The 27,604-nt window shown below is 29.8% G+C and overlaps 2 protein-coding genes across 6 annotated transcripts; both read left to right on the plus strand.

Moving 5' to 3' along the window:
• The first annotated feature begins 346 nt into the window (after positions 1–346).
• On the plus strand, positions 347–9,328 carry LOC112691865. 2 transcript variants are annotated; one of them, XM_025566293.1, is made up of 3 exons: positions 347–427; positions 3,227–3,300; positions 6,512–9,328. In XM_025566293.1, the coding sequence occupies exon 3, from the start codon at positions 6,525–6,527 to the stop codon at positions 9,027–9,029; it is 2,505 nt and encodes an 834-aa protein (XP_025422078.1). In that variant the 5' UTR covers positions 347–427; positions 3,227–3,300; positions 6,512–6,524; the 3' UTR covers positions 9,030–9,328. The 2 variants fall into 2 exon arrangements, with proteins under 2 accessions (XP_025422078.1, XP_025422077.1); XM_025566292.1 differs by lacking the exons at positions 347–427; positions 3,227–3,300 and adding an exon at positions 4,093–4,361.
• Positions 421–26,876, plus strand: LOC112691864 (supervillin). Of its 4 annotated transcripts, XM_025566288.1 has the most exons (25): positions 421–513; positions 10,403–10,457; positions 12,214–13,038; positions 13,186–13,406; positions 13,969–14,115; positions 14,632–14,691; positions 14,807–15,227; positions 15,290–15,512; positions 15,567–15,825; positions 15,881–16,163; positions 16,244–16,395; positions 16,466–16,701; positions 17,307–17,520; positions 17,577–17,728; positions 17,802–17,973; positions 18,058–18,242; positions 18,318–18,443; positions 18,508–18,658; positions 18,729–18,977; positions 19,044–19,216; positions 21,408–21,534; positions 21,636–21,821; positions 23,729–24,048; positions 26,383–26,538; positions 26,643–26,876. In XM_025566288.1, exons 2-25 carry the CDS (start codon positions 10,453–10,455, stop codon positions 26,727–26,729), a joined length of 5,130 nt encoding a protein of 1,709 aa, XP_025422073.1. In that variant the 5' UTR covers positions 421–513; positions 10,403–10,452; the 3' UTR covers positions 26,730–26,876. The 4 variants fall into 4 exon arrangements, with proteins under 4 accessions (XP_025422073.1, XP_025422074.1, XP_025422075.1 ...); XM_025566289.1 differs by lacking the exon at positions 14,632–14,691 and having other exon boundaries at positions 26,643–26,735; XM_025566290.1 differs by lacking the exons at positions 21,408–21,534; positions 21,636–21,821; positions 23,729–24,048; positions 26,383–26,538; positions 26,643–26,876 and adding exons at positions 19,647–19,680; positions 21,230–21,381.
• The last annotated feature ends 728 nt before the right edge of the window (positions 26,877–27,604 follow it).

Here is a 27,604-nt window from a genome sequence, read left to right on the forward strand (position 1 = left end):
TCACTTTTCGGCCACTGAGTGCCGCGGAACGTTTCGCGCGTGAACGCACCAATGTGTTCGGCGACGATTCGATCGAGAGCAAAGTGATTCCCGTTTGCTGGTCACACTGACTTATCTCGATGGCGATAACGAAACGCAAACAGATAACAACACGGTTGGTTTACCAAACAATATTGTTGTTATTTTTTTTGTTATTATTTTTTTCTCTCATTATCACTTTTACAGGCATCTCTATTAGTTTATTTACACGGATCATAGGTCGTAGACCTACCTAGTAGTTTTAGTCAAATTATTAGTGCAAATTACGAAATCCTTTTTTTTTTTTTTCCAAAAGTAGTTTAATACATATCTGTCTACCTGCGTGATGTAACCGTTTTTATTATGAGTGTCCCGTTATTATTCAACCTTAGACACATCGATTTTATTGGTAAACAATTTAAAGAGCTTTTTAAGTTATTTTAAATATTTTTAGAAAAATACCATTCCTGTGCAATATTTAATCCAGGTACCAAAGTAAGATATATATCGAATTTATATTGTATAATAAAATTATATGTTATAATAAAACATTCAACCAAGTATAAAAAATCATTTGTCATTGAAATAATTTTGATAGAAAACACGTAAATATTATTTTTAATTGTATTAAATATAGTTTCAATGTATGGTTACAATAATATATAACTATTTATAATAATAATTTTTATTTGAGTAAATAAAGTTATTATTCTGCTGAATATAATTTGAATATGCATTAAATCAAAATTTTATTTTAAGATAGCCATATATATTTAAACAATACCTTTTGTTTCTCTTATAATTGACGCTTAGAATTTTACAGTTAATAAAAACAAAAATTTTTTAGATTTTGTGTTATAGTTGGTACTCATTTTTGAATACATGTATTAAACAAATGTGAGAATTGGTCATTGAAATATTTAACATTTTAATTTAAAAACACCCACAGTTAATGGGTATCTAGTTAGCAACAGGAAATAGGTGTAGTTATAATGATATTATATTAGTTGTATAATCATTGTAAAAATACTGTATAAGTGTGGTACATTTATGATTTAACTCAAAACATAAAATTGGTATAGATATTTATTTGTAAATTATCATCTGTATTAATATTAAATTATTAAAAATGTATTTATAATAGTTGTTATGGACAAAATCAGATTAATATGTAAGTAAAAATACTATTATAAAAGTATAACATCATAAACCTAATTAATTCAAAAAACCCTACATAGATTGTATATTTTAATATAGAATATTTAAAACATATTAAGTGTTTCATTTTATTTTCTCTAACTATAAAAAATAAGTATATTAATTATACTTATATATATATATATATATAAGCATTTATTTATAATATTTTTACTCTATCTAGTTTAAATTTACAAGTAATTTATACAATATGATTAAGAAATTTAATATCTCTCAATCATTAACATTTTAAATACAAATAGCAAATACGAATAGCTAGTAAAAATACTATAGTAAAATGAAATAATATTTTTAACATTCTATAAATAATAAAATGTTATAAGAGGCGATTTGTATTAAATTTCCTTTACAAATATGTTTATCAAAATTCAAAATTATAAGCTTACAAGTAGCAACTATTGAGTTGAATAACTTACAACTTAATTACATACAAACATTTTATGATTATAAATATTATTCGTATAACATTGTTAAACTAATTTTGAATTAAAATATTTTTATAATTCACATTTAACTTGGAAAATAATGATTGATGCCGTGCTCATGCCTATTTGCTAACTAACCATTGATTAAAAAGTAATAACCTATATCTCACTGTCTTAAATCTAAATATTCGTGCATAAATAAACAGTTTACTGTGTTTAATAAATACAGGTAGTATTCTATATAAAAGTTTCTTTTAGGTAATTACATTTAGTGGTTCTTTCAAAGAATTTTGTTTTAGAAAAGTTTGTTATTGGGCAACATGTTTTCCATTAAATAGTACATAAAACACCTTATCAAGAAATTAATGTTAAATGTAATTTTTTTTTTTTAAATACCTTCCATTATTTTATTGATTAATTAAAATTTATTGTTTTTTTAAACATACATTCAAACAGTAATAACAGTTTTTTATTACAAATTATCAATCAAGTTTTTACAAATTATTTATAATATATTATATTTTACCTGGCAATATAATATAATTTATACTAGTAATCTATATCACACATTGTAATTATAAATAATAGTATTATTATTTAATGGTATAGTTTATAAATAAAATTAATCAAAGTAAGAAATTCATTTATTGAGTAATCAACAATTTAAGTATATTCATTTTTAATAATTATATAATGATTTTCCTGAGTCTATAACCTAGCATGTATTTTTATCAGTCATACACCACACTTTATCGCATGTTATGTATAGATTAGTTATACTTCAATAAAACTCCTCTTTATAATAAATAACAAAAAATTAAAGGAATTTCAATCATTTTATAAATCATTGAATTCGTGTTTGAAGATATCCATTTCAGTTTCCTAATTGATTCCGGAATATTGTTTTAAATTTTATTATAAGAAAATAAAATTTAATCTTCTTCAATTACATTGATTATGGTATAGAATACTTTACTGTATGTTCATAAGTATATATAATTTATACATCATAATTTACGGGAATATCAGTAAACTTATGAATTTAAAATAAATTGTGTGTGTATTTGTTTTGTAATTTGTGATATATGACAGTATGAAATTCTCGATTATTAAAATAAAATATCAGTTATTATAATTTAAAAAACAATATTTATCTTATAATTGATCAATTTTCTTCTACTCCCTCTTTTTTGTTATATTCAATAATGTGTGATAATTTTCGATTTAATAGTATAAAAAAACTAAAATACACTCAATATATTTAAATTTATAAATGTATTTTATTTTGCGTGTTTAAAAAAAATATTTTACTCTAAAAATAAATTAAATTTAACAAATTACATATAGTTTAATGTATATATAAATTTATAATAGTAATTTGATGTATTTTCTTTATTTAAATGTACATAGTATGTTCATAATATATTTTTAGTTAATTTGTATTCTTTCAATTTTGTCCTATTGTCTTATTAAATTATTTTAAAAGTTTTTGCTATAAATTTTTTTTTAGAATTGTGCTGTTGTTTAATTCATTATTTTTTAAATAATTGTTTATATATGCATAGTACTTCAACAAATTAAAATAAAATGCCGTATTCCAAAAAGTGTAGATTAAATTCTACAAATATGTATGTTAAAGGTAAGTTTAATTATTTTATTTACTAATTTATTTAATTTTCGTTTTAATTAGAATTTAAGATAAATATTCTTTTGTTTTTGATTCTTACACTTAGAAAAATCGATGTTTATTTAATTTACTTTAAAAATAATATCTATGGATTTTTTTTAATTTTATATTTTATTTAAGAAAAATACACTCCTTACGTCATTTTAATTTAAAATTTACATAATGATTAGTTTTAAACCGTTTCCAAGTATATAAGGTTTACATTTTATTTAAGGTATGAATAATTTAAAATTTCTCTGTGCTTATTCATTTTTTGATATTTGTATATCTATTATTTTATTTTATATGTTTTATTTATAAATCATGTTTTTGTAAGATTTCATGTATAAATTAGTTAAAATTAATTTTGATAAATATTCGCGAGTTCTCAGAATTAATTTAATTTACTAATGTTTTTTTAAAATATCCAAAAAATACTACAAATCACTATTTATAAACAAATAAAAACAAGTACTTAAAGTTAAATATCAAAGTATATTTCATATAATAAGAATAACATTTATTTTTTTTAAAGAATATTTAATTAAGTCTAATATTATATTAATAATAATATTGTAAAATCCGACATTTTTTCAAAAAGTTTTATTATTTTACTTTTTAACCATAAACAAGTTTTAGACGTCTGTAATAAAATATTATTTAACATGAAATAAATAATAAAAATATAAATTATAAGTAGGTATAAGTACTGTTACAAAATTAGTACGTAATATTTGTCATTCTTAGTCTTGTATTTTTTTCCATCATAATATGTGTTAACGTGAGCTCAATGTCAAATATTACTGCCATATAGGTGATGTGATAGTAGAAGGGGTTTGTACCGATATTGGTATGGACAAGGCACAACTATGAATGCCGCAGTGTTGTTTTAGCGGTCGACCTCATTGGCGGTATATTACTACCTATATTATACGTTTGTAGCAGTAAAGCCTGTTCAAATTTGTTTCCCTAGAGAAAGTTAACTTAATATACATTTTTGTGAGAGTGTTTTTCTAGTCAATTACAAGATTTTGGTAAGATTTTACATTCATTGATTTGTTTTACTTACCTACACATAGTTACATATAATTCGAAATTGGCCATATAAATAATGACATACCTATGCGACTTATCACTATGATTTCTGATTCAATTATTTTACAATTATTGAGGTCATCATTAGTATTGTCACTTGTGTGATACTACCAATTTTTAATGTAGTATGCGTATTTAATATGCTGTAAATCTATTGAGTTAATAATTTTACCATAATGGTTAAGTTAATAGCAGACGCCAATAGTTTGTTCAGCTGATTATATAACTATCCTAAAAAATATATACTGAATTATAATTATTTTTTTAACATTTGGATTTACGCAATACTGAAATGAACACATTTTATATTTATTGAATGCTAAGGTTATAAAATAGTACATTTTTAAAAGAATAAAATCTCATTAACTTTTTATAAATTATAAATAAATATTAATTTAATAAATACTTAACTTGCTCTGAGAATAAAATAAATTGAATCAAAAACTAAGGGTGGAAAAATAAATTTAAATTATTATTATTAAATATTTAGTTATAATATAACCATATTATGGCCTTAGTACAATTAAAGATGGCGAATTAATTTACAATAATAAAAACCTTGTATTATGTATGTATCACGTAAACAATAAACAACTTAAGTTTTAATATTATTGGTGAATAGGTTTTTTTTTAGTAATAGACTAAATATTATAGAAAATAATTTTGTCTAATGTTTTCATAAATAATAAATGACCTTATAATAAATAAATTACTGTAATAGCATTCGTTATGGGGCACTTTATGGGGTATTGTTCATAGTTAAAATGGTTTTTTCATTTATCGTTTTCTTATAGCTAAATAAATAAATATTAGCTCCTAATTAAATTTCAGTTTTAATATAATTTTTGTGTTTTTGTTACTATATTTTGTTAAATACACCATTAGATATCTTATTTTAAATTTACACTAAAACTATAATATGACAAGAACATATAAACATACAACTATAATATGACAAGAAGTTAAATCTTCAACGATCGTAGTATGTATGTACTTATTTAGTGCTTACATTATTTATGAGTTAATTTGTACCTAAAGTAAAATTGATATTCATCGTTTTAAAATCGAATTAATTAAAACTATCAAAAAATAAATAGATATTTATTCTAATTTATTTTAATCACTTTAAAACAGAATTGAATTTTTTGTTATTTAAAAAGGAATAATCAATTTAGTTAAATTAAAGGGTAGGTGATAACATTTTCATATGTCAAAGATCAAGCTTTATTGAAAATATTTCTCTAGATTTTCCAATGAGATGGTAAATTAATTAATGATACAATTGATTTTGTGATTAAGAAAATAGTTTTGTTTATAGACTAAATTGTTTTGTAGATTAATAAAATAATAAATTAAATTAATATTCATAATACAAATATTAACTAATATATTACGTGTATTTATTTTTTGAACTATGTAAGATATAACATTGATTTTCAAAGAATAATTGTACTTTTTTAAATCGATGTTATTTTTGACCTAAATATTTTAATAGGAATGTTGGAATATTAAAAAATGTATATCTATCTAAAATTAAAATACACACTCACACAAACACACATACATACACACACACACACACACACACACATATATATATATAATTAAATCATTATAATTTATATTTTATCGATAATTATTAAAAAAAAAACAATGAATTATGAACAAAATTTTTTTTAAATGACAATTGTAAGATATAATATATGGTTTTTATTTTATCTTTAAAATAACACATTTGATTTACCCAAATTTCAATATTAAGGAGCATTTTAATCTTAGGTAAATACAATGGAAACGATTTAAGATTATTAAAATTAATATTTTTGTCTCCTTTATTATTACGAAAATTGTTATTTTCCTTGAATTTCCGGTATATTTTGATTTTCAAGGTTAAAACAGTTAATTCAATTGTTCAGTGAGAAGTTCCATTAATTAGTGCCGTATGTGTAAATTAAAGAAGGGAGAGATAATATAATAGTATTGTAATATGAGTTGCATGTACATTTTGACTTTCATTGTTTAAGTTAATTTTATTCTTGTTAACTATGTTATATTTGGTTATTTAACGAATTAATTATTTTATTTTTAGATTTTTACTAACTATGCCTGTGCCAAATGGAAAAATCGAAACGAATAGTCATAAAAAACAAAGGAGATGGTCACTGATTGGAATTTTATCGAAAAAAAAAAAATTAAAAAAAAGTCAAGAAAGTATGGATTTTTGTCCATATGATGGAAAAATTAATCAAAAAGTAGCAAAAAACAACCATTTAGAACGTTCGAATGATTACCTTATTCAGCAGTATACTTGCAGTCCCAGGCAAATAAGAAGATGTAATTCATTACAATACACAGGCAAAACGTCCGTGTACTCGAATATTACCAGTCAACCAACATCAATCGAATGGAAATCATCACAACAATCTGTTTGTAGCTCTAGCTCAAGTGCGTGTTATAGTGATATTGGTGTGTATAGAAATTGTGGGTTAAGTAGTAATCGATCGTCGTACTATATTGAAGAAGAAAATGAGCAAGCATCTCCGACCATGGAAAATTTGCCTTCTAGGTGTTCGTCTGAAATCGGTGATTATCAAAATAAAACTCGTTATCTCCAAAAGTACCATCAGCCTCCGGCGGTAAACCATACTAGAATAATAGGAAAAAAAATTCCACCCCCTCCTCCACCCAGGGATCCGAATGTAAAAGCGGTGTATTATTTTAGAAACAATAGACTCATGTCGCGTGAATCGGATTCTACATATTTTTCTCAGGGTTCTGATGATAATATTCCAGACCAAATTAACGAATACGACATTAAATGTAAAAACGAATATTATGAAAAAGAACCGCCTCGAAGCAGACGACCGATTCAAATATATGACGTTGAGACTTTGTCCACCGAGTCTGAGAACTCGGAGCTAAGGACACAAAGCGTAGAAGAAGCTATTCAAGAGTTAGAAGACATTTATAATAGCCTAGGACTGAGCGATGAGGATTTGCTGGACAGAGCAGAACGGCGAGACCTGCCTACGTTGCATCAAAATATGCAATATGAAAGTTTTGACGAGTTGGACGGTGTAACATTTAAAAGATTACTACCCAAGACTCGACGGTCCAGAGTACCGGATATCGTGTCTGACGACATGGCTTACAGAAGACTGAACAAAAAAGAACCGACACGGTCAACTTTCGTTCCTGGAAGTTTTCTCTTAGTATTGCCGACGGTTTACAATGTGGATAAAACTATTAAGCGGTCCGAGGAAAAACCGTCCGGCGAACCTGATATCACTCTCGATGACGTTGTGTTCAGAAGTCGCAGGCAGCACCTTAACTTCCTCAAGATCTCGGATCCACAACCACCGTTTGGAATTCCTTTGGGTCCGATCGTAGGAACGGCCGCCAGTGATTATTTGCACGCGGTTCCCGAAGGCCGGTACAAACCTTCATTTCATCCGAGAAAAGTGCCGGACACCGTCGAAGACGATCTGGCGTTTCGGACGCTCCGAAAGGACAACAAGTACAAGACGTGTATCGACTTTTCTTTCCTACACAGGAACAGATTGAACACGGACTATCTGCTTCCCAGGCCGGAGAGAAATAGCAGGATAAATAACGACACGCATTGGATGGCGAGGAGATCGGCGGCCGGCGAACAGACTAGTAGTAATAAAAGCCGAGTGAAATTCTTGTTCGACCGTCCGGTCGGAGACGGACGACGTCAAAACCTGATGGTAGTGAAAATCAATCACCATAAACCGATTATATTGTCTGGGTTCGATTTAAACGAAGCCAATCAATTGAGTGAGTCTTTTTTTTGCACGAAATCGTTACAGCACGAGCATCATCGTAGCAACAGACTACGTTTAACGAACCGCACATGCAGCGCTTCTACGCCGAACGGCGGCGGCGCGTCACAATCGTTAACAATTTCTAACCGCGCGTCAGACGGACCCGAGTGGTCGGCCGAGGTCGTAACGCGCCAGCGTCGCGCGAAAAGCCACCGGCACGCGAGTGTCGGCGTCCCGCAGCTCGAGGCGGCCGTGAAACGCGAGTCGGCCAGCGTCGGTCGGGACGCGCGACCGTTGGTCGTGCAGTTCACGGATTTGTCGGCCGACGACGGTCGGTCGGCACGCGGCTGCGGCAAAAGCCAACCGAACTTCCGCGAGCTCATTCTGCGGGAATACCGCAGCTACAGGTATCCGCCGTCGACGACGGACGACCGACTGCCGGAAGCCGACCGGTCGCGCGGAGCGATCGACGTGATCGACGATCGCGTCGCGAGTGACGACCGCGACACGACGAACAGTCGCGCGACCACCGCCGCCGGTTACGCGTGTCCTGCCGAGACCGGGAGCCGGTTCGAATCCAGCTGCAACGTCGCCGCGACCGGGAACGTCCCGGAAAACCGTACCGAGACGACCGAAAGACCGGTGGACCCGTCGTCATCTTCGCCGTCCGCGGAGTACCCGAATCGCGCGCCCGGATATCTGGAGGTGTGCTTGTACATCACGATATATATTTACCATTTGTTTAGCGTAAACGCGTACAGCACGTACATAGCGTTGATATTTCTCGTAGCTTTACATCTTTGTAGACGCCTGTCTTAAAACGGCTATAATAATATGAATACCTTTGTTTTGCAACAGTCTACCTGTCGTTGAATTAATGTTTTAAGCTTTTTGTTGCTTTTTTTTCTACTACTACTACTACCACTTCTACTATTACCATTATTGTTATTATTATAATATTATTATTATTATTATTATTATTATTATTATTGTTATTATATTTATTCGTTATGCGCAAGTGTTATATTATTCGGTGCAAACCAAATGTTTGTGTATACGGTATACGCGCTGTGTACGTTTAGTCGGTTTCGTAATAAAAAAATAAAATAAAAAAAATACGCAATGTATACACAAGCTGGGAGAAAATAAAAACTGCACTACGCATATTATATATATTATTACACAGTTGGTTTTTTACCTTATCCCCTCTCCCATTGTACCTATATCTCTCAGGCTCTGTGTCTCTCCCCGTCTGTGTAATTTAGTGTGCGACTGTTGTCGTGAATTATACCTCATACCTTTATCATAAAAATATTTAGTCTGTCGAAAAAACAAAACAAACATTATGAATACATACTAAGTTTGAGAAATAATGACTGAGAATGAGCGCGCAGGTATGGTTTGAACAATAAAATAATATGTACCTATGTTATAATAATTAAACTTCATCTTGACCCACCAAATAAAGAAATACTTGACAATAGACTCGGAGGTGTGTCGTTTTGTCAGTTAAATTAAAAATCACGATTTTTTTTTTTTTTTTTTTGATTCGCAGACCTACGTTACACAGAATAATAATTTTTTTTTGTTTCTTATTGCTAATAAAAATCAATGTCTATAGTATCAATTATTTTTATTACAATTCTCTCTTGTTTCACTCTATTAAATATTTACTATGCCTGTAATGTTAATGGTCGAGTTTTAAAATATAATCATTATTTTTAAATTTTTACAAGTTTTATGTATTACATTTTTGAATTAGGTAGTTAACTTTCTTATTCGATAGTTGATAAGTGACAACTTTCTCTAAATTGAATACTCGAATTCTTCGCTTTAATTTCGCCCTAAGGATATTTGCAACTCGCTTTTTTCTTCGTAATACTTATTATACTATTATACATATCATATACGTTAAGTAGTTATTCATAAATCTATTTTTGAGGTATAAATTATCTTTGGGATAGGAATGTAGTGAAAATCCTGAATACTGTTTAACTAATACAAAGCACATATTAACATTTTTATAATGGTCCCAGCACAAAGCATATGGCCGAGCACTCGCCTAAACATTATTTTTGAATTATGAAATGACGATTTGTATTTTGTTACTAACATTCTTAACATTTTAGTTAAATCCCAATTTTTTAGCTATTACATTATCAATTTTTACAACATATATGATTGTTTTCCAGGATGGCAAGGATGTAACTTAACATTACTTATTTGAAAACACCAACATATTATGATGTAAGTATATTATTTTTTGTAAATACGAATGGTATTTTACTTTTTATAAATCTTTTAATACGTATAATTTGGCAAATTTAATATACAAAGTTATTGTATTGTTATAAACATACTAATACAAAATAATTTCAATTTATAAGCTAATACAGCTCGAAAACCATTGATAATATTAATAGTAGACAAAAAGTGACCAACGTGCTAAAATTTTTTAGTTTAATTACCATACAAAACATAAAAAAAAAAAAACAATGAATTCTTCAGTACTTAACTGAATTAATTAAAATAGCATGATAATTAAAATTATTTTTATTTACTGGATAAGTTATTGATCATTAAGTAATGATAATTATTAATAACTTATACATAACTATCGCTGTTAATTTCTTTGACTATATAATTATATAATACATTTATTTTGTTACTAACTTAAGTAACAGTAACGAAATAACAACAAATATACCTATGAACTTATCATAAATATTACATTTTTATCTTTCTAATGAACCCGGAAGACAAAATTACAAAGTGTTTATTATTCAACATTTTTTAAAAATATAATTTAAAAATAAAAATAAAACATTGTTTTAATCATTTCATTTTTAATAATTAAATACGCATTCACATATTAATAAAAAAAAAACCTTTGTGGGTGTAGTTATATTGTTTTATTTTTATTCAAAATTCTTTAAATTATTATTTTCTCGCTATGAATGTAAAATGTTAATCATTAATTAGTTAAATAATAAAATATTTATGACTTAATAATTATGAGATTTTAATGTTATGCTTTATGTGTGTAATATGCAACGCTTTAAACATAATAAATATTGATCTGGGTTCGTAATTATAATTTTAGAAACTTAATTTAATCGAGTTTCTTATTCGAAATTATTGAATTTTATTTTAAAATCGAGAGTTGAAATATGTATCAATACAACTGTTGTAAATTTATGTTATAAAATTATTTCCATTAGCCATTAGGCGATCATAAAATGCATGTTTTATATCTATAATAGAAACAACAAAATATTATACTAATATTATAGTCTTATACCTAAATCTTTCAATAAAATTAATTTAATCGTTTTTTTAAAACCCAAGTGACATATTTATGTGTAGATACTATTACTGTCTACTTTAAAGTTAACTTATTTCGCCAAAGCATTACAACTCATAAATATATAAATATATTTTTGAATTGTGTGACTGTATAAGAAGATTAGTTACGTATGTAATTCCTTTAGAGTTACAATCAGCGTTAGTAAAATATATTATCCCGTTAATTATATCCAGAGGCCTATCAGGCTTATTGTGCATTATAGAATTCCTCATACTTAATACTGAAAATAGTTTTCTTTCCTTCTTTTTACCAATTATCTTGGAACTGAGTGTGAATGGTATTCTCTTTGTTTTCCGAAAACCGAGTCGAGTCTATCGTCAGATTTCACTAAAATCATTGAGCGTGTAATAGACCAAAGCTGGAAAACGCTACTAGGTACCTTTCATTAATACTAGGATGACGGTAAATCATTCGATTGTGAAGGTCTATTAAATATTGGAGGGGATCGGTTACTCTCAAACCATGTAAGGTTGCATTAAGATCGTGGCCAAAGATGTTATTCATTAATTCATGCACATCGGTGCAGCGCGACCTGTTTGTTGTTGTTGTTGATATTATTATTATTATTATTATTATCATCATTATTAATATTATATCAATATTGTGTCGTCAGACTAAGTGATTTTTTTTTTTCAGCTCAAAATGCATTAATTATTTATCAGATTTATATGTAAGTAGTTATATTTTTAATTCATTCGAATATTTATTGAGCTCAAGTGATCGAATTTCACATATCAATAATCATCACAGTATGGACAATCAACTTAACTGCAAATCTATTTTGAAACGGAAATCTCTCGAAATGTCCACTGAAGATAGTTCAACGCCTGTGATAATGCCCGAAGACCCACAAACCCAGAGTTCCTTTAAAAATGTTAACCTTAAGTCTTGCAGGCAGGGTATACTAAAAAAGCATTCGGCCAGTTTTGACGACGATTCAACACAAAAACCAATATTGAAAAACCGTTGCTTGTCTTGCGACGACGATGAATCTTTGCTTAATTTTAATGAGCTCCATTCCATACTGAAACGAAAAACAAGCGAACAGTATGACAACTCAGAACCCCATGGGATATTGAAAAAACGCGAACTGGTCGTCCACCAGCTGGACCATTTTCAGCCACCGGTGGATGAGGACATTAGACCCATTTTGAAACAAAAGAAATTCGAATCCGATTCTGCGGACGAGAACAATTACCCCAGACCGATTTTGAAGAAGAAATCAATCGATTCGTCGGACGATAAAAGACCGATTTTGAAATCGTCTAGAAGTAATAGTCCAGCTAAAAACGTCAACTCCAAACGGCTCTCGGTGGCGCAGCGAATCTCAAATTTGGAGTCAATTATGCATGATCCCAACACCTACAAGAAACCGGTCAAAGAAAATTTGCGGAGTAGCCGCGACCGTTCAAGATTTCATACGCAACCCGTAACGCCGAGTGAAATCAAAGCTATTAAAAAGTACGTTGTTCATTATGATTTCAAGGTGAAAAATCGCATTGCATACAAGTGTATATGTATAACGTGCGTGCATTTATGTATAATGTATATAATACGTGTGTCTACGTAAGTGTTGGTGTATTTATATTGTGTTATCATATTTTCTAGAACAACGCGTACGGAGAACAACTTACAGAATATTTCAACACCAAATCACACGACCGATAAATTAGCGACTGATGTTGTTACAGAGATAAATAACAGGGATACGCCAACCTGTGCGGCCTTGAAGCGTACAAATAGTGTTTTAGCAAAAACTAAAGAATTCCAGAGCATTTGCGATAAAGCTTCCAATACTTCCATATCAGATGTCAACTGTAATATTACAGGTATTTATTAATCATTCAGCCGTTGTGCCTTATCTTTTTAAGCAGTGTGTTCATTTCAGCTTATCTTTTCAATTTGTTTTATGAAAATCACAATAATAATAGGTATAATGAGCCGTTAGATAATAATTATCGTAACAGAATTATCATTTCTTTAAAAAAAAAAAATTGTTCGTTATAATTTATTTTTTATTTTTTCATAAACTATATTTGTTATTCTAACAACTTTTAAACGGGTTTCTGAACTTTTGCTATCAAAAATTGTAACTTAAAAGTATTGTTTTAAGTGTTTTTACTTTTTATTTACTATAATCTGTTTATAATAGTGCAATGAATCATCATTAGATAACCTCTTAATAAACATAATAAAAACATAGTTATTAATATTTTAAATTTATCTTTGCAATAATTTGTGACTTAATTTCAATCAGTAATACCATAATTGGATTCAGTGTAGGAGATTAATTTGTACAATAACTGTTGATATGATATTTAATAGTTTTTCTCAAAATAAATATATGTATATGTATAAATATTAAAATATATGCATATTATGTATAAATAGCCAAAAGTAATTCATCGAAGTACAAACAGTGCCAAGAAAAGAAGCTGAGTGTTGCCAATCGTTACTCAACACAGCCAGTGACCAACCACGAACTAGAAGAAGCGAAAAATCTGAATAGCATAAAAAGCAAAACCGATGATAATAATGGTATGTCACGTACTTGTAGCAAGTGTTATGTAAATAACAATGATTATAATTAGCTTCAGTAGGTTGTAATATACAGGTATTATAGTATGCATTATATATATATATATATATATATATATATTTCCTAAATAACAGTAACATAATATATTGTAAACGCAGTATTTAATTTACTTCTTCTTTTTAAAATTAGCCTGCTATAATAAAAACTAATGCAGTTCATTATTTAACGTACCTAGTAGTTTAATTTTTATTTTAATTAACTGTAGAAATTTAGCTTGATTTCTAAAAAAAATTTCTTTCGTTATATACATACGTTAAGTGAATCATATTTGGATCTGAAGTTAAATTGTTGTTATTAGTAGTTCACTTATGATTAGTCACGAGTGAATTTATGTATAATATTGCAATGTAATAAATTAGTAATTAATGCTTGAGAGTATTTAATTAGATATAATTGTATTTTGCTTTTGCATGTATTTTGGTGAATGTTTTTGATTTCTGCTTAAAATGTAAAAGGAAGATTGCCAAAGAAGAAAATAGGAAGCTTTATTATGGACCGAATGCGTCTATTTAATGGTAATGTTAAATATTTTTCCAAATAATATTCAATTAATTTTCCACTTATTCACTCATAAATAAAACCTAGCGTATTTTTTCTTTAAATTAATAATATGTATGGTGTATAATTTAGGTAATACTTGTACAATTGATATAGACAAAGTAAAGAAACATATAGATCTAAATAACAGAATGGCAGATCCAATAAAAAAAGTAACAGAAAGTCTTAAAGAACAAACTCTAGATAAAATAAATGATGAAACTACGGTGTTTAAAATCCAACCAAAGAAAATTATAGAGATGAAAGTGCAATCAAAAAATGATAAGAAAAAAACGTCTGAGATAAGAATTCAATCAAGAGACAACGTAAAAAAATCATCTGATATGAAAGTTCCTTCAAAAGACGAAACAAAAAAAAACCCAGAAATTAAAGTCCAACGTGTAAAATCGTTGAAAGAGCCTGCAGTAGACAACGAGCGTGCTAAAAACAGGATTTCCCGAAATGTTGCTTTAAATCGATCGTTCAACACTAATTCAAAATTGGAATTGCTTAAGTAGAGTTTTGTTTTTAAACATATGAAAGTTGTTGTCGTTAAATTAAATTTTCATTTTTTAGACAACAGAAATTTGATGCCAAAAGTAAAGAAAATGAAGAATTTTCTAAACCTAAAAAGCACATCGAGCCGTCTAATGACAACACTGATGGTACTTCATTTGTTAATGGAGGTTCTATCAAAGATAGGTTGGTAGCTTTGAAGAAAAGCGGACAAATGGATTGGCAAAAGAGAATATCGAAAATAAAACCCGAGGACCACGAAGTGTCAAATAACTCAATAAATGTAAGTTCTCTATAATAATGTTATTAGAAACAAAAATTAATTGTACTTTTTTAGACGGCTCAAGATTTATTGCGGAAACAACTCACTAGACAAGTGAAGTCTGCTGAAGAACCAGTTGAATGTTTAGATAATATTCTAGTAGATCGACTTAATCGACTTGAAACTTCTTCTAAGGATTGGAAAAAACGAATTGAACAAAAGGACACTACTAATTTTACAGTTGCCGGAAAAATGCAGAATAAATCATTGCCACCGCTATCACCTGTTCTTATGTCAATCACTCAGCGTTCTTCATTAGAAAAATCGTCTACAAGTAATTGTATTGCATTACTAATTTTTATTGATTTTAATCGATTGTGTTCACTTAGGTATTATAAGAAATAAAAATGTAGCCGAATCTACAAAACAATCGACCATTAGACGGAGTTTATCGATGTCCGACAATAAGACTAAGTCATATCTAAACAACAAGTCTGAAAAAATACCTTTGGAAAATGGATCCAATAATACAGCCAAAGAAAAAACTGTAAATGTACCAATTATGATTGATGATGATTTTGATAAATTTTTCGGTAATTCAACTCAAAAGTCTCAAGATGAGCAAATCGATGATTTAGATTTTGATCATTTAAAATCGTCACGATCTGATCTGTAAGATTATATTTTCATTGTTAATGTAATTTTATCGTAAAAAACAGAGTTTCCTGATGTATTGTATTTTATATTTACAGACTCGTGCAGCGAAAAAAGGTTAAAGTTCAGCACAGGAAGCATGAAGGGTCAAAAAATCCACTCAAAGCATTCGCAACAAATCAAGATTTAGTTCAGCATCAATATACAGAAAACAAATCTAATTTATTACTGACCCGTAGTTTAGAAACATGTAAGTTTCAGTAATGTGTATTTAATTTGTTGATCTTGGTTAATTATTGTCGTTGTGGTTTGATATATAGCGACAATAAAGACTCCGTTGGCTCGGGAAGCTCTTGCAGCATTAGCCAGTAAAGAAGATTTCGCATCGGTGAATCTCCGAAAATCAGGTGATTCGACGCCTTCTCTATTGCCACCGTACAAAGATCTGATGTTATTACATATAAAAGGCCGACGGCGAGTTCAGACACGACTAGTATCACCAACCGCTGACTCCGTCAATCAAGGCGATTGCTATGTATTAGTTACGCCAACACAAGTAATATTCAACTCATATATTAACTTTTATTAATAATAATACTGTGCGAATTTAATGATTTAAAATTATCTTTCCGAGAAAGTAGTTGTCAACATTTTTTAAATATTTTAAATAATTTACTAAAAATATATTAATTAATTCCATACTATTAAAATAATTGTTCTAGAATAAATATACATATATATATATAAATCTATATGCCGGTACATAAATCTTTTTTTTGTTATCTTAAGGCGCGTCCAAACTATGCCGGTATATGCCATCTTGATGTATTGCCACTTAGTTTTCTTTCATCCGGACCGAAATTTGTCGGAGTCGGCCTGGTAAGTCAGTTGGCAAAATTTTGCTAAATGGCACGTGCTAACATAAATTCCACATCACTCTTGGCAATGGCATTTGTCAAAGCCTCATGGTATGGTGTGGACGCACCTTTAGAAATTAACACGAACATGATTATGATATATGGTTTATAAATATATAAACTTATTTCCATTTAGACGTTAAAAAAAACAAAGACAACTCTTACCGTTTATACTTTTCAAGCGATTTCATCTAATACATTTAATTGTTTTATTTGTCTTAATTATACTCGTTATTTTATTTAGATTTTCGTGTGGATAGGAGAATATTCAAATGTTATTGAACGATCACATGCTGCTAAAGTAGCTCAAAGCATTTTTGACAAGAAAGATCTGGGCTGTAAATCAGCCAACCAGCTGTACACAATCAACTGCGATTCGTCGTTGCCCAACAGTCAACTAGAAAAGAAATTTTGGACTCTTCTGGGTGTTACTTCAAGTGAAACGTCTTCCATTAAAGGTAAAATGACAACAACTTTTCTGTGTGTTGATTTTAATAATATACTATGCGTATAGGCCAAGGAGCGGGACACCCAGACGAGGACGAATTGTATGAAGCAGCTATTGTTTCTACAAACGTTGTGTACGAGGTCGTTAATGACGAACTTGTGGTTTTGCCGGAAATATCGGAAACCATGGCTAAAATAGAAATATTAGATGCTTCTAAAGTAAGAACTTTTTTTTTTTTTATCATTCCATATTATTTCTACTAAAAGTGAGATAATTATTAATGTGTTTCAGACGTTGGTTTTCGACTTTGGTAGCGAAATCTACGTATGGTATGGCAAAAACGTGAACATCACCAAACGCAAACCAGCCATTCGCTTAGCTCGCCAGTTGTTTGATGATGGTTACGATTATTCACAATACGACGTTAGCCCAATCGATGTGGCCATGTGTTTAGGAGATAGAAGTGAATATTTTATTTCTGTACATTTATAAATATATATATTTTTATACTTTTTATACTCATATTATATTATATACTTATTATCAGATAAAGACACAGTATACGTGAAATCTGGAGCCAAAAGACCTGATTGGACACTATTTGCAAAAATCACGCAACACATGGAAACAGTGTTATTCCGTGAAAAGTTTGCAGATTGGCCAGATTACAGCCGGGTTATAAAACCACCAAAAGAGAATGGTGAAAAAAAAAATGGAGAAAAAGATACTTGCGTTAGTTTTATTTTCTTTTTATTTTTGTTAATACTCTGAGTTTTAAAAAATTTAAACACTAACATTTTATTTTAGATTGATTGGTCTACTGAAATAAATGCTTATAGTGCAGAGGAGATGTTAAAAATGTCAATACAAGACCCAGATTTAGTTTTGGGGGGTAGTCATCTTGGTCGTGGATCTTCTTATTATGATCAAGAAGTAAGTGATATTTTAGTTTATTTTCATTATTGTGATTATTGGTTTTTATTTTTGTGTATTATAGACTTTACGTGAGTTTGTCATAAATACAATCAGTGTGACTGTATGGCATGTCCAAGAATTTGATAGCACTGAGATGGGCCCAAAGTCAGTTGGTCATTTCCACAGTGGGGACTCATATATTATACGATGGATGTATAATGTTTCTATTCAAGGTAATTTTTAAAATTACTTTGTGGTATGCTTTACTTAGACAATAATGTGTTGATAATTGTTCCCAATCAGGAAGAGAACTTAGTGGCTTGCCTTCTCGTCGCATGGTTACATCAGGTAGAAATCGTTGTGCATACTGGTACTGGCACGGCCGAAATGCAACTCAAAATGATCAGGGTGCTGCTGCCTTGTTAACTGTTCAATTGGACACTGAACAAGGCCCGCAATTGAGAATTGATCAAGGACATGAGCCACCAGCTTTTTGGAATTTGTTCAAAGGGAAAGCAATTGTTTATCGAGAAAAAAGAAATCAGACTATAAGTACTAAAATGATCTATTTTATTTGTTAGTTTACCATATATTTTAATTTAATATTGCTGATTTCAGATACTTGGCGTTTGTTCATGGTCAAGGGATCAAATGAAGATGAAGTCCATTTATCTGAAGTGTTGTGTTCTACAACACAATTACGTAGCCAAACTTCATTTATTTTACTTAACTCTGAAAATGGTACAGTTATAGTTTGGCATGGACATGGATCTACAGATATAATTAAGAAGGTACACATTTAATTTAAAATTTAAATAATTAAATTATTTATCATTCAACCTTAGAATTTGAATTTGACTATTATTTAGAACCGAATGAGCAATGGACATTATCCATTTATTTATCTTTTTTTTTTTGTGTTCCATATAAAATTAAACTGTTATTTTTAAATCGTTTCTTTGATTCATATTATTGGTTGCTAATTTAAAATTCTTTTATTAATTTTTGATTGTATCAAACAATATTTTTATTTACTTATTTAATTAATTGAGATGTCTTTATTTGATATATTTAATTTAAATAATATAAATATTTTAAAAACTTAAAAATATGTTTTTAAAGTATATTAAATACTTGTCTAGTTCTAGTTTAAATATCAAAGATAAATATTTTATTTATAATGATTATTAATTATCATTTATTTATTTGAAACTTATTTAGAGTTGGACAAATATTACTTTTTGAGGCAGACCAAGTATTATTTTTATTATTATTATTACTATTATTATTATTTTTGTTGACATTTTTATTAAAATTTATAAGTAAGAAAATATAATGGGTCAGAATTGAGGTTTTAATTTTTAATTCACATATTTCAGCACACCAGCCGATCTTTATTATTTTTCAATATATTTAACCCATTTTTACATTAAACAATTACAGTTTTTAGCTAAGCATGTAAAACAATATTACAAATAAATATTTTAAATCAATTATTAATCAGACACAGATATTATTGTCTATTTAATTTAATTTATATTTATTTATTAAAAATTCAAAATTTTTAGACCATTAAAAATCGAAAATATTGTAAATACATACTATGGTTTTAATCATGCTTTGAGTTTATTCAACAAACACATTTTAATAAGTGTATCACCATAGACGATTATTTTAATTAAATCCAAACATAATAATTAATCAATAATATCATCTTAACATGGTTATAATTTATAAATATTACAATATTAAAAATATTCAATCTTTTATTAGATAAATAACTTAACGATTCATTAAAATATTTTCTTGCTCTTATTTTAAGTACTAGTAATTTGGCACGATAAGCAATTAGTTTACACTTCTACTTGTACAACATATTAAGTATATTGCGATTTGATAATATTACTACACTACCTCGTTTACTAACGATGCAGTAAAACTCACCAGAATACAGTTAGATTTTCTTTTTCTATATTGTTTAGTCGTTGCCATAATTGTATTTTATATTAAATATTTACACTGTTAACTTTTTGCTTGGAAAAATTAATTTAAAACATTGTAAAATTGGGAAAATTAATAACCGCTTAAATTTAATTAATACATTTACACATATACATATGAATTTTTATGTTAGAATATGTGTTATTTATTTCCATTTAGGGCATAAAATAACCGCACTGATTTTCGTGCTACACACGCCTATTATAATTAATAGTATTATTGTACTGCTGCACGTTTTGCACTTTTCTAATCATAATACATACCCATAGGCGTGCGCAGACTTATATTTTAGGAGATGCTTACAATACTTTTGGGTCCTATCTTAACGAAACGTGTAGGTAAATTTAATAAATTATATCATATAAATAATTTAATAAACATTACTTTAATTTTTTATTTAACATTATTGTATATTATACCCAATGAATATGTTTTTCTTGAATTTCATATATTTTTCTCTGATAGCTTCAATTGTTTATGAATTGTACTTTTGTAGCAGTTAAATTTTCATAATAAGTTTTCACACGAAAATTTAAAAAAATTAGTTTTATTTTTTTTATTACAAAACAATTTACTTTTACCAAATATTTTAGAAAAAATTACATTTAATTTGAGGAACATCAGTTAAGACACGGGCTTCTTACTCTTAGGCTTAAATTTAACGGTCCGGTTTACAAAATTTCGTGGTGTGCTCAGGCATACCCCCCGTGCGCACACCTATGTACATACTCATATTATATATAATATATAATAAATATTTATTACGTTTTTAATTATTTGTCTGAGAATGGTTTGTATTTTAGTTACGATCAGAGTCGTGAACAAAATCACTAACAGGAGTAAAACGCAAATCGTAGGAGGGGTGAGACATGGCGTTTAATCATGTATCTAATATTTTTATATCATATTATATTCAGGGTTGTAGAATGTCAAGGGAATCGTTCGATTCTAAATAGTTTTGTTTTTGTGAATGTGTTTTAGTTGTCGATGAAAGTAGCCAATCACCTGTCGGAATTGGATAGTACAGAGCTAGGTCTGACCGAAGGCGTCGTTCTGCAGGAACCAAAAACGATAGATGAGACGAATGAGCCGCCAGAATTCTTTCAAGGTATGTAAAACCGGAACACCAACAAGAAAACTTGTAAAATCAGGATAAGTGATCAAGTGAACGAATTAGAAACATGAAAATTCATGGTTTGTTTTTTTTAGCTTTGGGTTGCAAGAACTCTAGACGACTCCACGTCGGTCCATCGTTGGGAACTGGTGGCAACGATATGAAACTCTTTCACTTTTCTTCGATGCTCGGACAGTTTAAAGCCTCGTTGGTGAATAGCGCCTACGTCCCATCGCCCTTCCCATACTTACAAGATCACCTATACAACGTCAGCCAACCAGGTAAAAATAATATTGTAGTTTTAACGTTTTATCTGGGTGTTCTGTCGGGCGACTTCCGAGTGCGTCCCAAAATGTCCCTTATTTAATGTTCCGAATGCGTCCGGAATAAGGTCTCGCCCAAGTGCGTCCCAAGAGAAAAAGGTCACTACTTTGACGAAGCCCAAGTGCGTCCCAGTTCATTTAGAGTTACCCAGGGTGCACCACGAGGAGGTGAACTGGCTTACACCCCAAAAATATTTGGTTAGTAAATATATATGTTTTTTTTACTCAGCACCATCGTTTTACATCATCATTCAACATTTTATGAAATCTCATTTTATATCTCTTAATAATTTTAAGTTCCTTACCGTGTTGGCTGATCATATTCGACGGCAACAACATCGACATCTTTCAAATATATAGAACTTACGTTATATTATGTAATAACATTAATTAATATAAAATGTTAATTAAATATATTAAAATGATAATGTTAGCTGCATACCCATCACTACACATACTGCACGTGGTTGTCGAAGACTAGTTACGAATAGTATGTTTCTATGTTTGGAGTATAGTGTAAATGCAAACAAACACGGTGCAATATTAGTTATCAATTTATTTTTATCCATAAAGATAAATATTGTTAGCAATAATATCGCGAACGCACATGGGATATACCAACATTTTTAGTGATACGATAGCGGACGCAGTCGGGATATACCAAAATTTTTAGTGATATGATCGCGGACGCAATTGAGTTATTAAAAAGGTACGATATGATTAACAGGACGCATTCGGGCGACGCCCGTTCTGTCCGCAATCGTATTGACAACGACTTTGATACCGTATAATTGTACCGATAAAATTAAACTGCAAATTTAGTATATTACGACTAAAAAGTATTATGCAAGACAACCTCTTATTATTCATAAATTATCTATTTCAAGTAAATGAAAAAAAAAATTTCTGGACGGTCAAATTTTTTATAGAACTTTTTTAAATTTGAACTATGACGAAACGCCAATTGTTTTATGTACAAACTGTCGATTATTTTATCATAGTGTGGCAATTTTTTGAAGAAACTTGAAAAGAAATGCTTTAGAAGGAAAGTATTTAATGCTGTTCTGTGACAAATTGTAAGATCATATACGTATGTCCGTGTATTTACACGTGGCAAAGAAAAGTCCGTTTCGGGTGGAAAACGGCAATATTCTCGCCTCTCGACACTCAGCCGGTCTCATGTCTAGAGAGTAGGGAATCAGTGGCGCTAATGCGCTATATGTTAATATTTCAGTAGTGACTTCAGTAGTGACTATTTCAGTAGTATCTAGTAGTTCGGTCTGCGAGTCATTAGTTATTGTGAATCATAAACAAATGAAGTTGGTGATAAACTCGTTGGTACCCACTGCCCGATAGTTAATCCACATTAATCCTCGTGTCTTATTTATCTAATAATATTATTCGTATAATGCAAATAATATTAGGTTCTAAATCCAACCGTGGGTCGGCGGTGGTCGGGTCCCATCGTTTTATGAGCACATGTCTGCACATGAACTGTTTGGTTTCGGCGCCACTGCAGGCAATAAGGGATGACTTAAAATTGATAAATTATCTATTTTTCTTCAAATCTATAATATATCTATAATAATTTTTATGTAGGATTATATGACGTTCTACGCGCATTATGCTTAAAATTTGCTGTTTAGTTGTTCGTTCAATGTAAGTAATAGTTGTACATACGAGCAATGCCTGATACGTATATCGCTTTTCGGGACGTTATTGACTGTGAACAAATTAATATACAAATAAATAAAAACGACGAGAGCCTTTCGGTGGCCGTCCGGACGCGTGGACCCCATCCCTGTCGAGGACCACCGTCCGTCAACCGAATAATATCTCCCTCCCCCGTTTTCGTGTTTCCGCAGCCACTTTTATGTTGGACACCGGCGAGGAGCTGTGGCTGTGGCAAGGGTGGTGGCCCGAGACGGCGACGGACGACAACGCGGTGACGGACGCCGAACAATCGGTGGTGGCCGACCATCGCGGGTCGTCGTGGACGCGGTTGCAGGCAGAGAGACGCGCGGCCATGCAGACCGCTCTCGACTACTGGAGGCGTAAGTTCGGCGACGACGACGAGAACGACCCGAGAGCGTATCTGGTGTGGGCCGGGCTTGAGCCGCTCCGGTTCACCGACCGCTTCCCGGAATGGCAAGACCGCGACGACATCGCCGAGATCAACATGAAGGTAAACGCCATTATATCATTATCTCATTATAACACCGTGTGATGTACAATGGTGCGAACGATAACGTTTAGAAAAACATTGCTAAACGAAAGAAAGAAAAATGCTTAAAAAAAAGTCTACCTTTGTAGGTGGTCCCCTACCCTTGTCGTTACCTTGACGGGTCTTTCGGTCGGTTATTTTTGTTTTAAGGACATCGACATGATAGTTAATTAATGTTTGTTTTCCATTCGAAAACCATCCGAAGATAGATTTTGTATTGCGGTTTAGCGTTATTTTCGATATATAAACGGGTGTGTGTAATGCCTAAATGTGTACTGCAGATTTATTTCCATTAAGATTCTTAACGAATGTATATGTAGGTGTATAAATATTTATGTACCGTTTTTATCGTTAATCTCTGTTATTATTTCATTAAAAGTGATTTTCATTATAATTATTTCTCCTGTTATCACTATTATTATATTATTACGTCAACCTCTCCTATTAGGTACCTATTATTATTTCTATTGTTATTAAATCTTAATTTATTTTTATTAGTGAGTACTATAACAATATGTCTGCAGTACGTCGTCTCTGTCTAATTTTAATTAAATTCCTTTTCATTTTGCCACTCCTATATAGTTGTATAACTCAATACCTAGCTTGTTTTGAAGTAGATGAATTTCTAGTTTTTATTGTATCATTATATTGTGATTATATACTAACACATACAAAAATAATTGTTTGACATTTATAACTTTTGTAAAAATCTTATAATTTATTAATTGCACTTGCATTACAGTTCATTGTAATCTTCTATATGATTTGAATATAAATTAATTACGCTCGCACTTCAATTTATTTTCTGTGTTCTATGATTAATGGTACGAGTACATCCGTGTGTATATATATATATATATTAATTTCACTGAACGTAAAGTCTTTAAATTTACCCATTAAAAAATGAATAACGTGTTCTTCTCACTCGTATAAATTGAAATCAAACAGGTTTGCTTAATTCAAGAAGTATTCGGAATTATATTTTTTCTAAATTTTCTATTAAACTTAATCATTCATCAATCTATTTTCTAATATCATGGAAAGGCGACTCATAACCACTTACTATCGGGGTGGTAAAAATATATTTTTATGTACATTTTGGTTAAATAAATTAAAATTTAGTAGACATACCAGTATATTTATGAACATATTTAGAGTTACACAATTGACGTTTTAGCGTTTAAGTAGTTTTTTCAATGTGTTATGAAGGAAGCCAGAACAATTTTTTTGGGGTAGGGGGGTGTTTTAAATTAATCTGCCACGGTAAAATGTAAATGTTCAAACCGTCTTTGATCTCATGAGATAATTATTATTATTATCAATTAATTTTTATAAATTCAATATTATTAGTTCTAATTATGAATATATAACATGTTTTTTTAAGTACAAAATTTACTAATACAAAAAATACAATTTTTTTAATTTCATTAATACTTCTTTCTTGATTAAATTCAATATATTTAGTGCTCATTGTATGTTGATAAATATTGGTTTTTAATTCCTTGAACTAATTATTGAAGTGGATTTGTGCAATTTCTTTTTATCCGTGATTTATCTGATTGGAGTTAAAAAAAAAAAAAAAAAAAAATGTAAGCAATTATGATTTATCAGGGATTTCTAAAAACCTTACCAAATATGCCAAATTTGTATTACGCATACGAATATTCAGTATATTGCGATTAGTTCATTTAACTTTAGATCACACTTAATTTAATATAACACGCCTGTAATAACTATTCAACTAATAATAATATAGTAAATAATGCTTTGGACATCAACTGCCAATAATATTTACTAGTATAATGTAAGAGTTTGATTGTCCGATGGAAAGTTTTGTTTAGACTTTGATATCGAATCTATTCTAATTCTTATCTAAACCACGGTTGTTCCTTTATTGTCGCAATTATTCTTCGAGGATTTTACGCGGTGGAAGATAATTAGTGTCAATTGCGTGAAACATACGACTGAGAGTAGTATTACTGGGTTAGTTTACTACGTTAGTATAATACGTGCCATAATTTAAATTATTTGTTTTCGAAAGTCTGGATAGTGGATATTAAGATGCGCTTTTGTTCTCCGTAAAGTGTTTTACTATTTACACTTTTAAAATCGCAATTTAAATCCCTCTGGCATTCTAACCAAATACAAATAAAAATAATTATAATATCAGGATCGTTTTTGTTGATCTCGAGAGTAACGTAGCTTTGGGCACAGTACGTGCTATTGTTATTCAATACCATTGGAATCTTAATTATGCATTGAACTTAATGGCTGATGGAACGTTTGTGGTTTTAGCACAACCATAAGCCTGGCGAGACACTTGCCGTCGAAGTAGAATTAGCCAGACTCACGCGGGAGACCTATCCGGCCGCTCAACTTCTACAGAGACCTCTGCCCGACGGCGTCGATCCCACTAGACTGGAACTATACCTGTCACCGAACTCGTTTAAAGTACGTATTTGGTCACGATGATTAATAATAATAATGATGACATCACGTGCAGAAATGTATTTGCATTGAGATTGATGTTTTTTATTATACGTTTGTTTCTGAAGGGTTTGCTAGATATGGACAAAGACGAATTCTTACAACTACCGAAATGGAAGCGTACAAAAATCAAAAAGTCCGTTGGTCTATTTTAAAACAATCCGAATTCCCGAGCGGATTATTTAATTTACGCGGTATTATTTTTTTATGCTCGAATGATATAGGTATATCCATTTTAATTTTCGTGTGAATTAAAAAAAAGTGTATTGTGTGTGCAATCTTGTATTTTTCTATTGTGAATTTTTTTATTAATTTATTTATATAAACTAGAGATACAATATATTTTTTTTATCATCATGAGAATATCAAACGATGAGATGTAACAAGTTACTAAAAAAAAAAAAAAAAAAATTATTTATAAAAGTAATATTTTTCCTTACTTTTTTGGATTGCTGACGTTTTTTTTTTATTTTTAATAACTTGTAACACATTTTGTATAAAATGAGCTTTGTGCGGTTTTTTACTATATCCTACTTGTATGATTTTTATTTATATAATTGTTTTTTGTTTGTTTTGTTTTTAGGCTGTGATTCTATATAATAACAATATTTTTCAAGTAAAGGTCTCAATATTAATATTTTCATACTTTTCTATTAATATAATATATTTGTATTTTAAAATAATTCAAGCTCAACTTTACGAATTTCATAAAAATGTGTATAAAGCATTTTGTAATTTCGAGCCTCTCTTAAATTTAGTGTTTATCGTATAATTATATTATCGAGAACGCTTAATTTAAATGTTTTACCTTATAGTTCATATTTTTCAAAACAGTTCTGAATTAGATCTTATTGGTGTGAAAAACTCTTTTTACCATACTTACTCAATATGCACGAGTAACAGCTCAACCTTAATACAAACCATGGTTTGTACTTTTTTTTTTTGCTCATTTTGCTTCAATCAATGACTTTGTCCGCCACATGTTCTTTCAATTTTAATTCTCTAGCAGTAGATCTATTTCTATTTTGTA

This window comes from Sipha flava, unplaced genomic scaffold, assembly GCF_003268045.1.
Source record: "Sipha flava isolate LNK unplaced genomic scaffold, YSA_version1 67_pilon_pilon, whole genome shotgun sequence".
Lineage (NCBI taxonomy): Eukaryota > Metazoa > Arthropoda > Insecta > Hemiptera > Aphididae > Sipha > Sipha flava.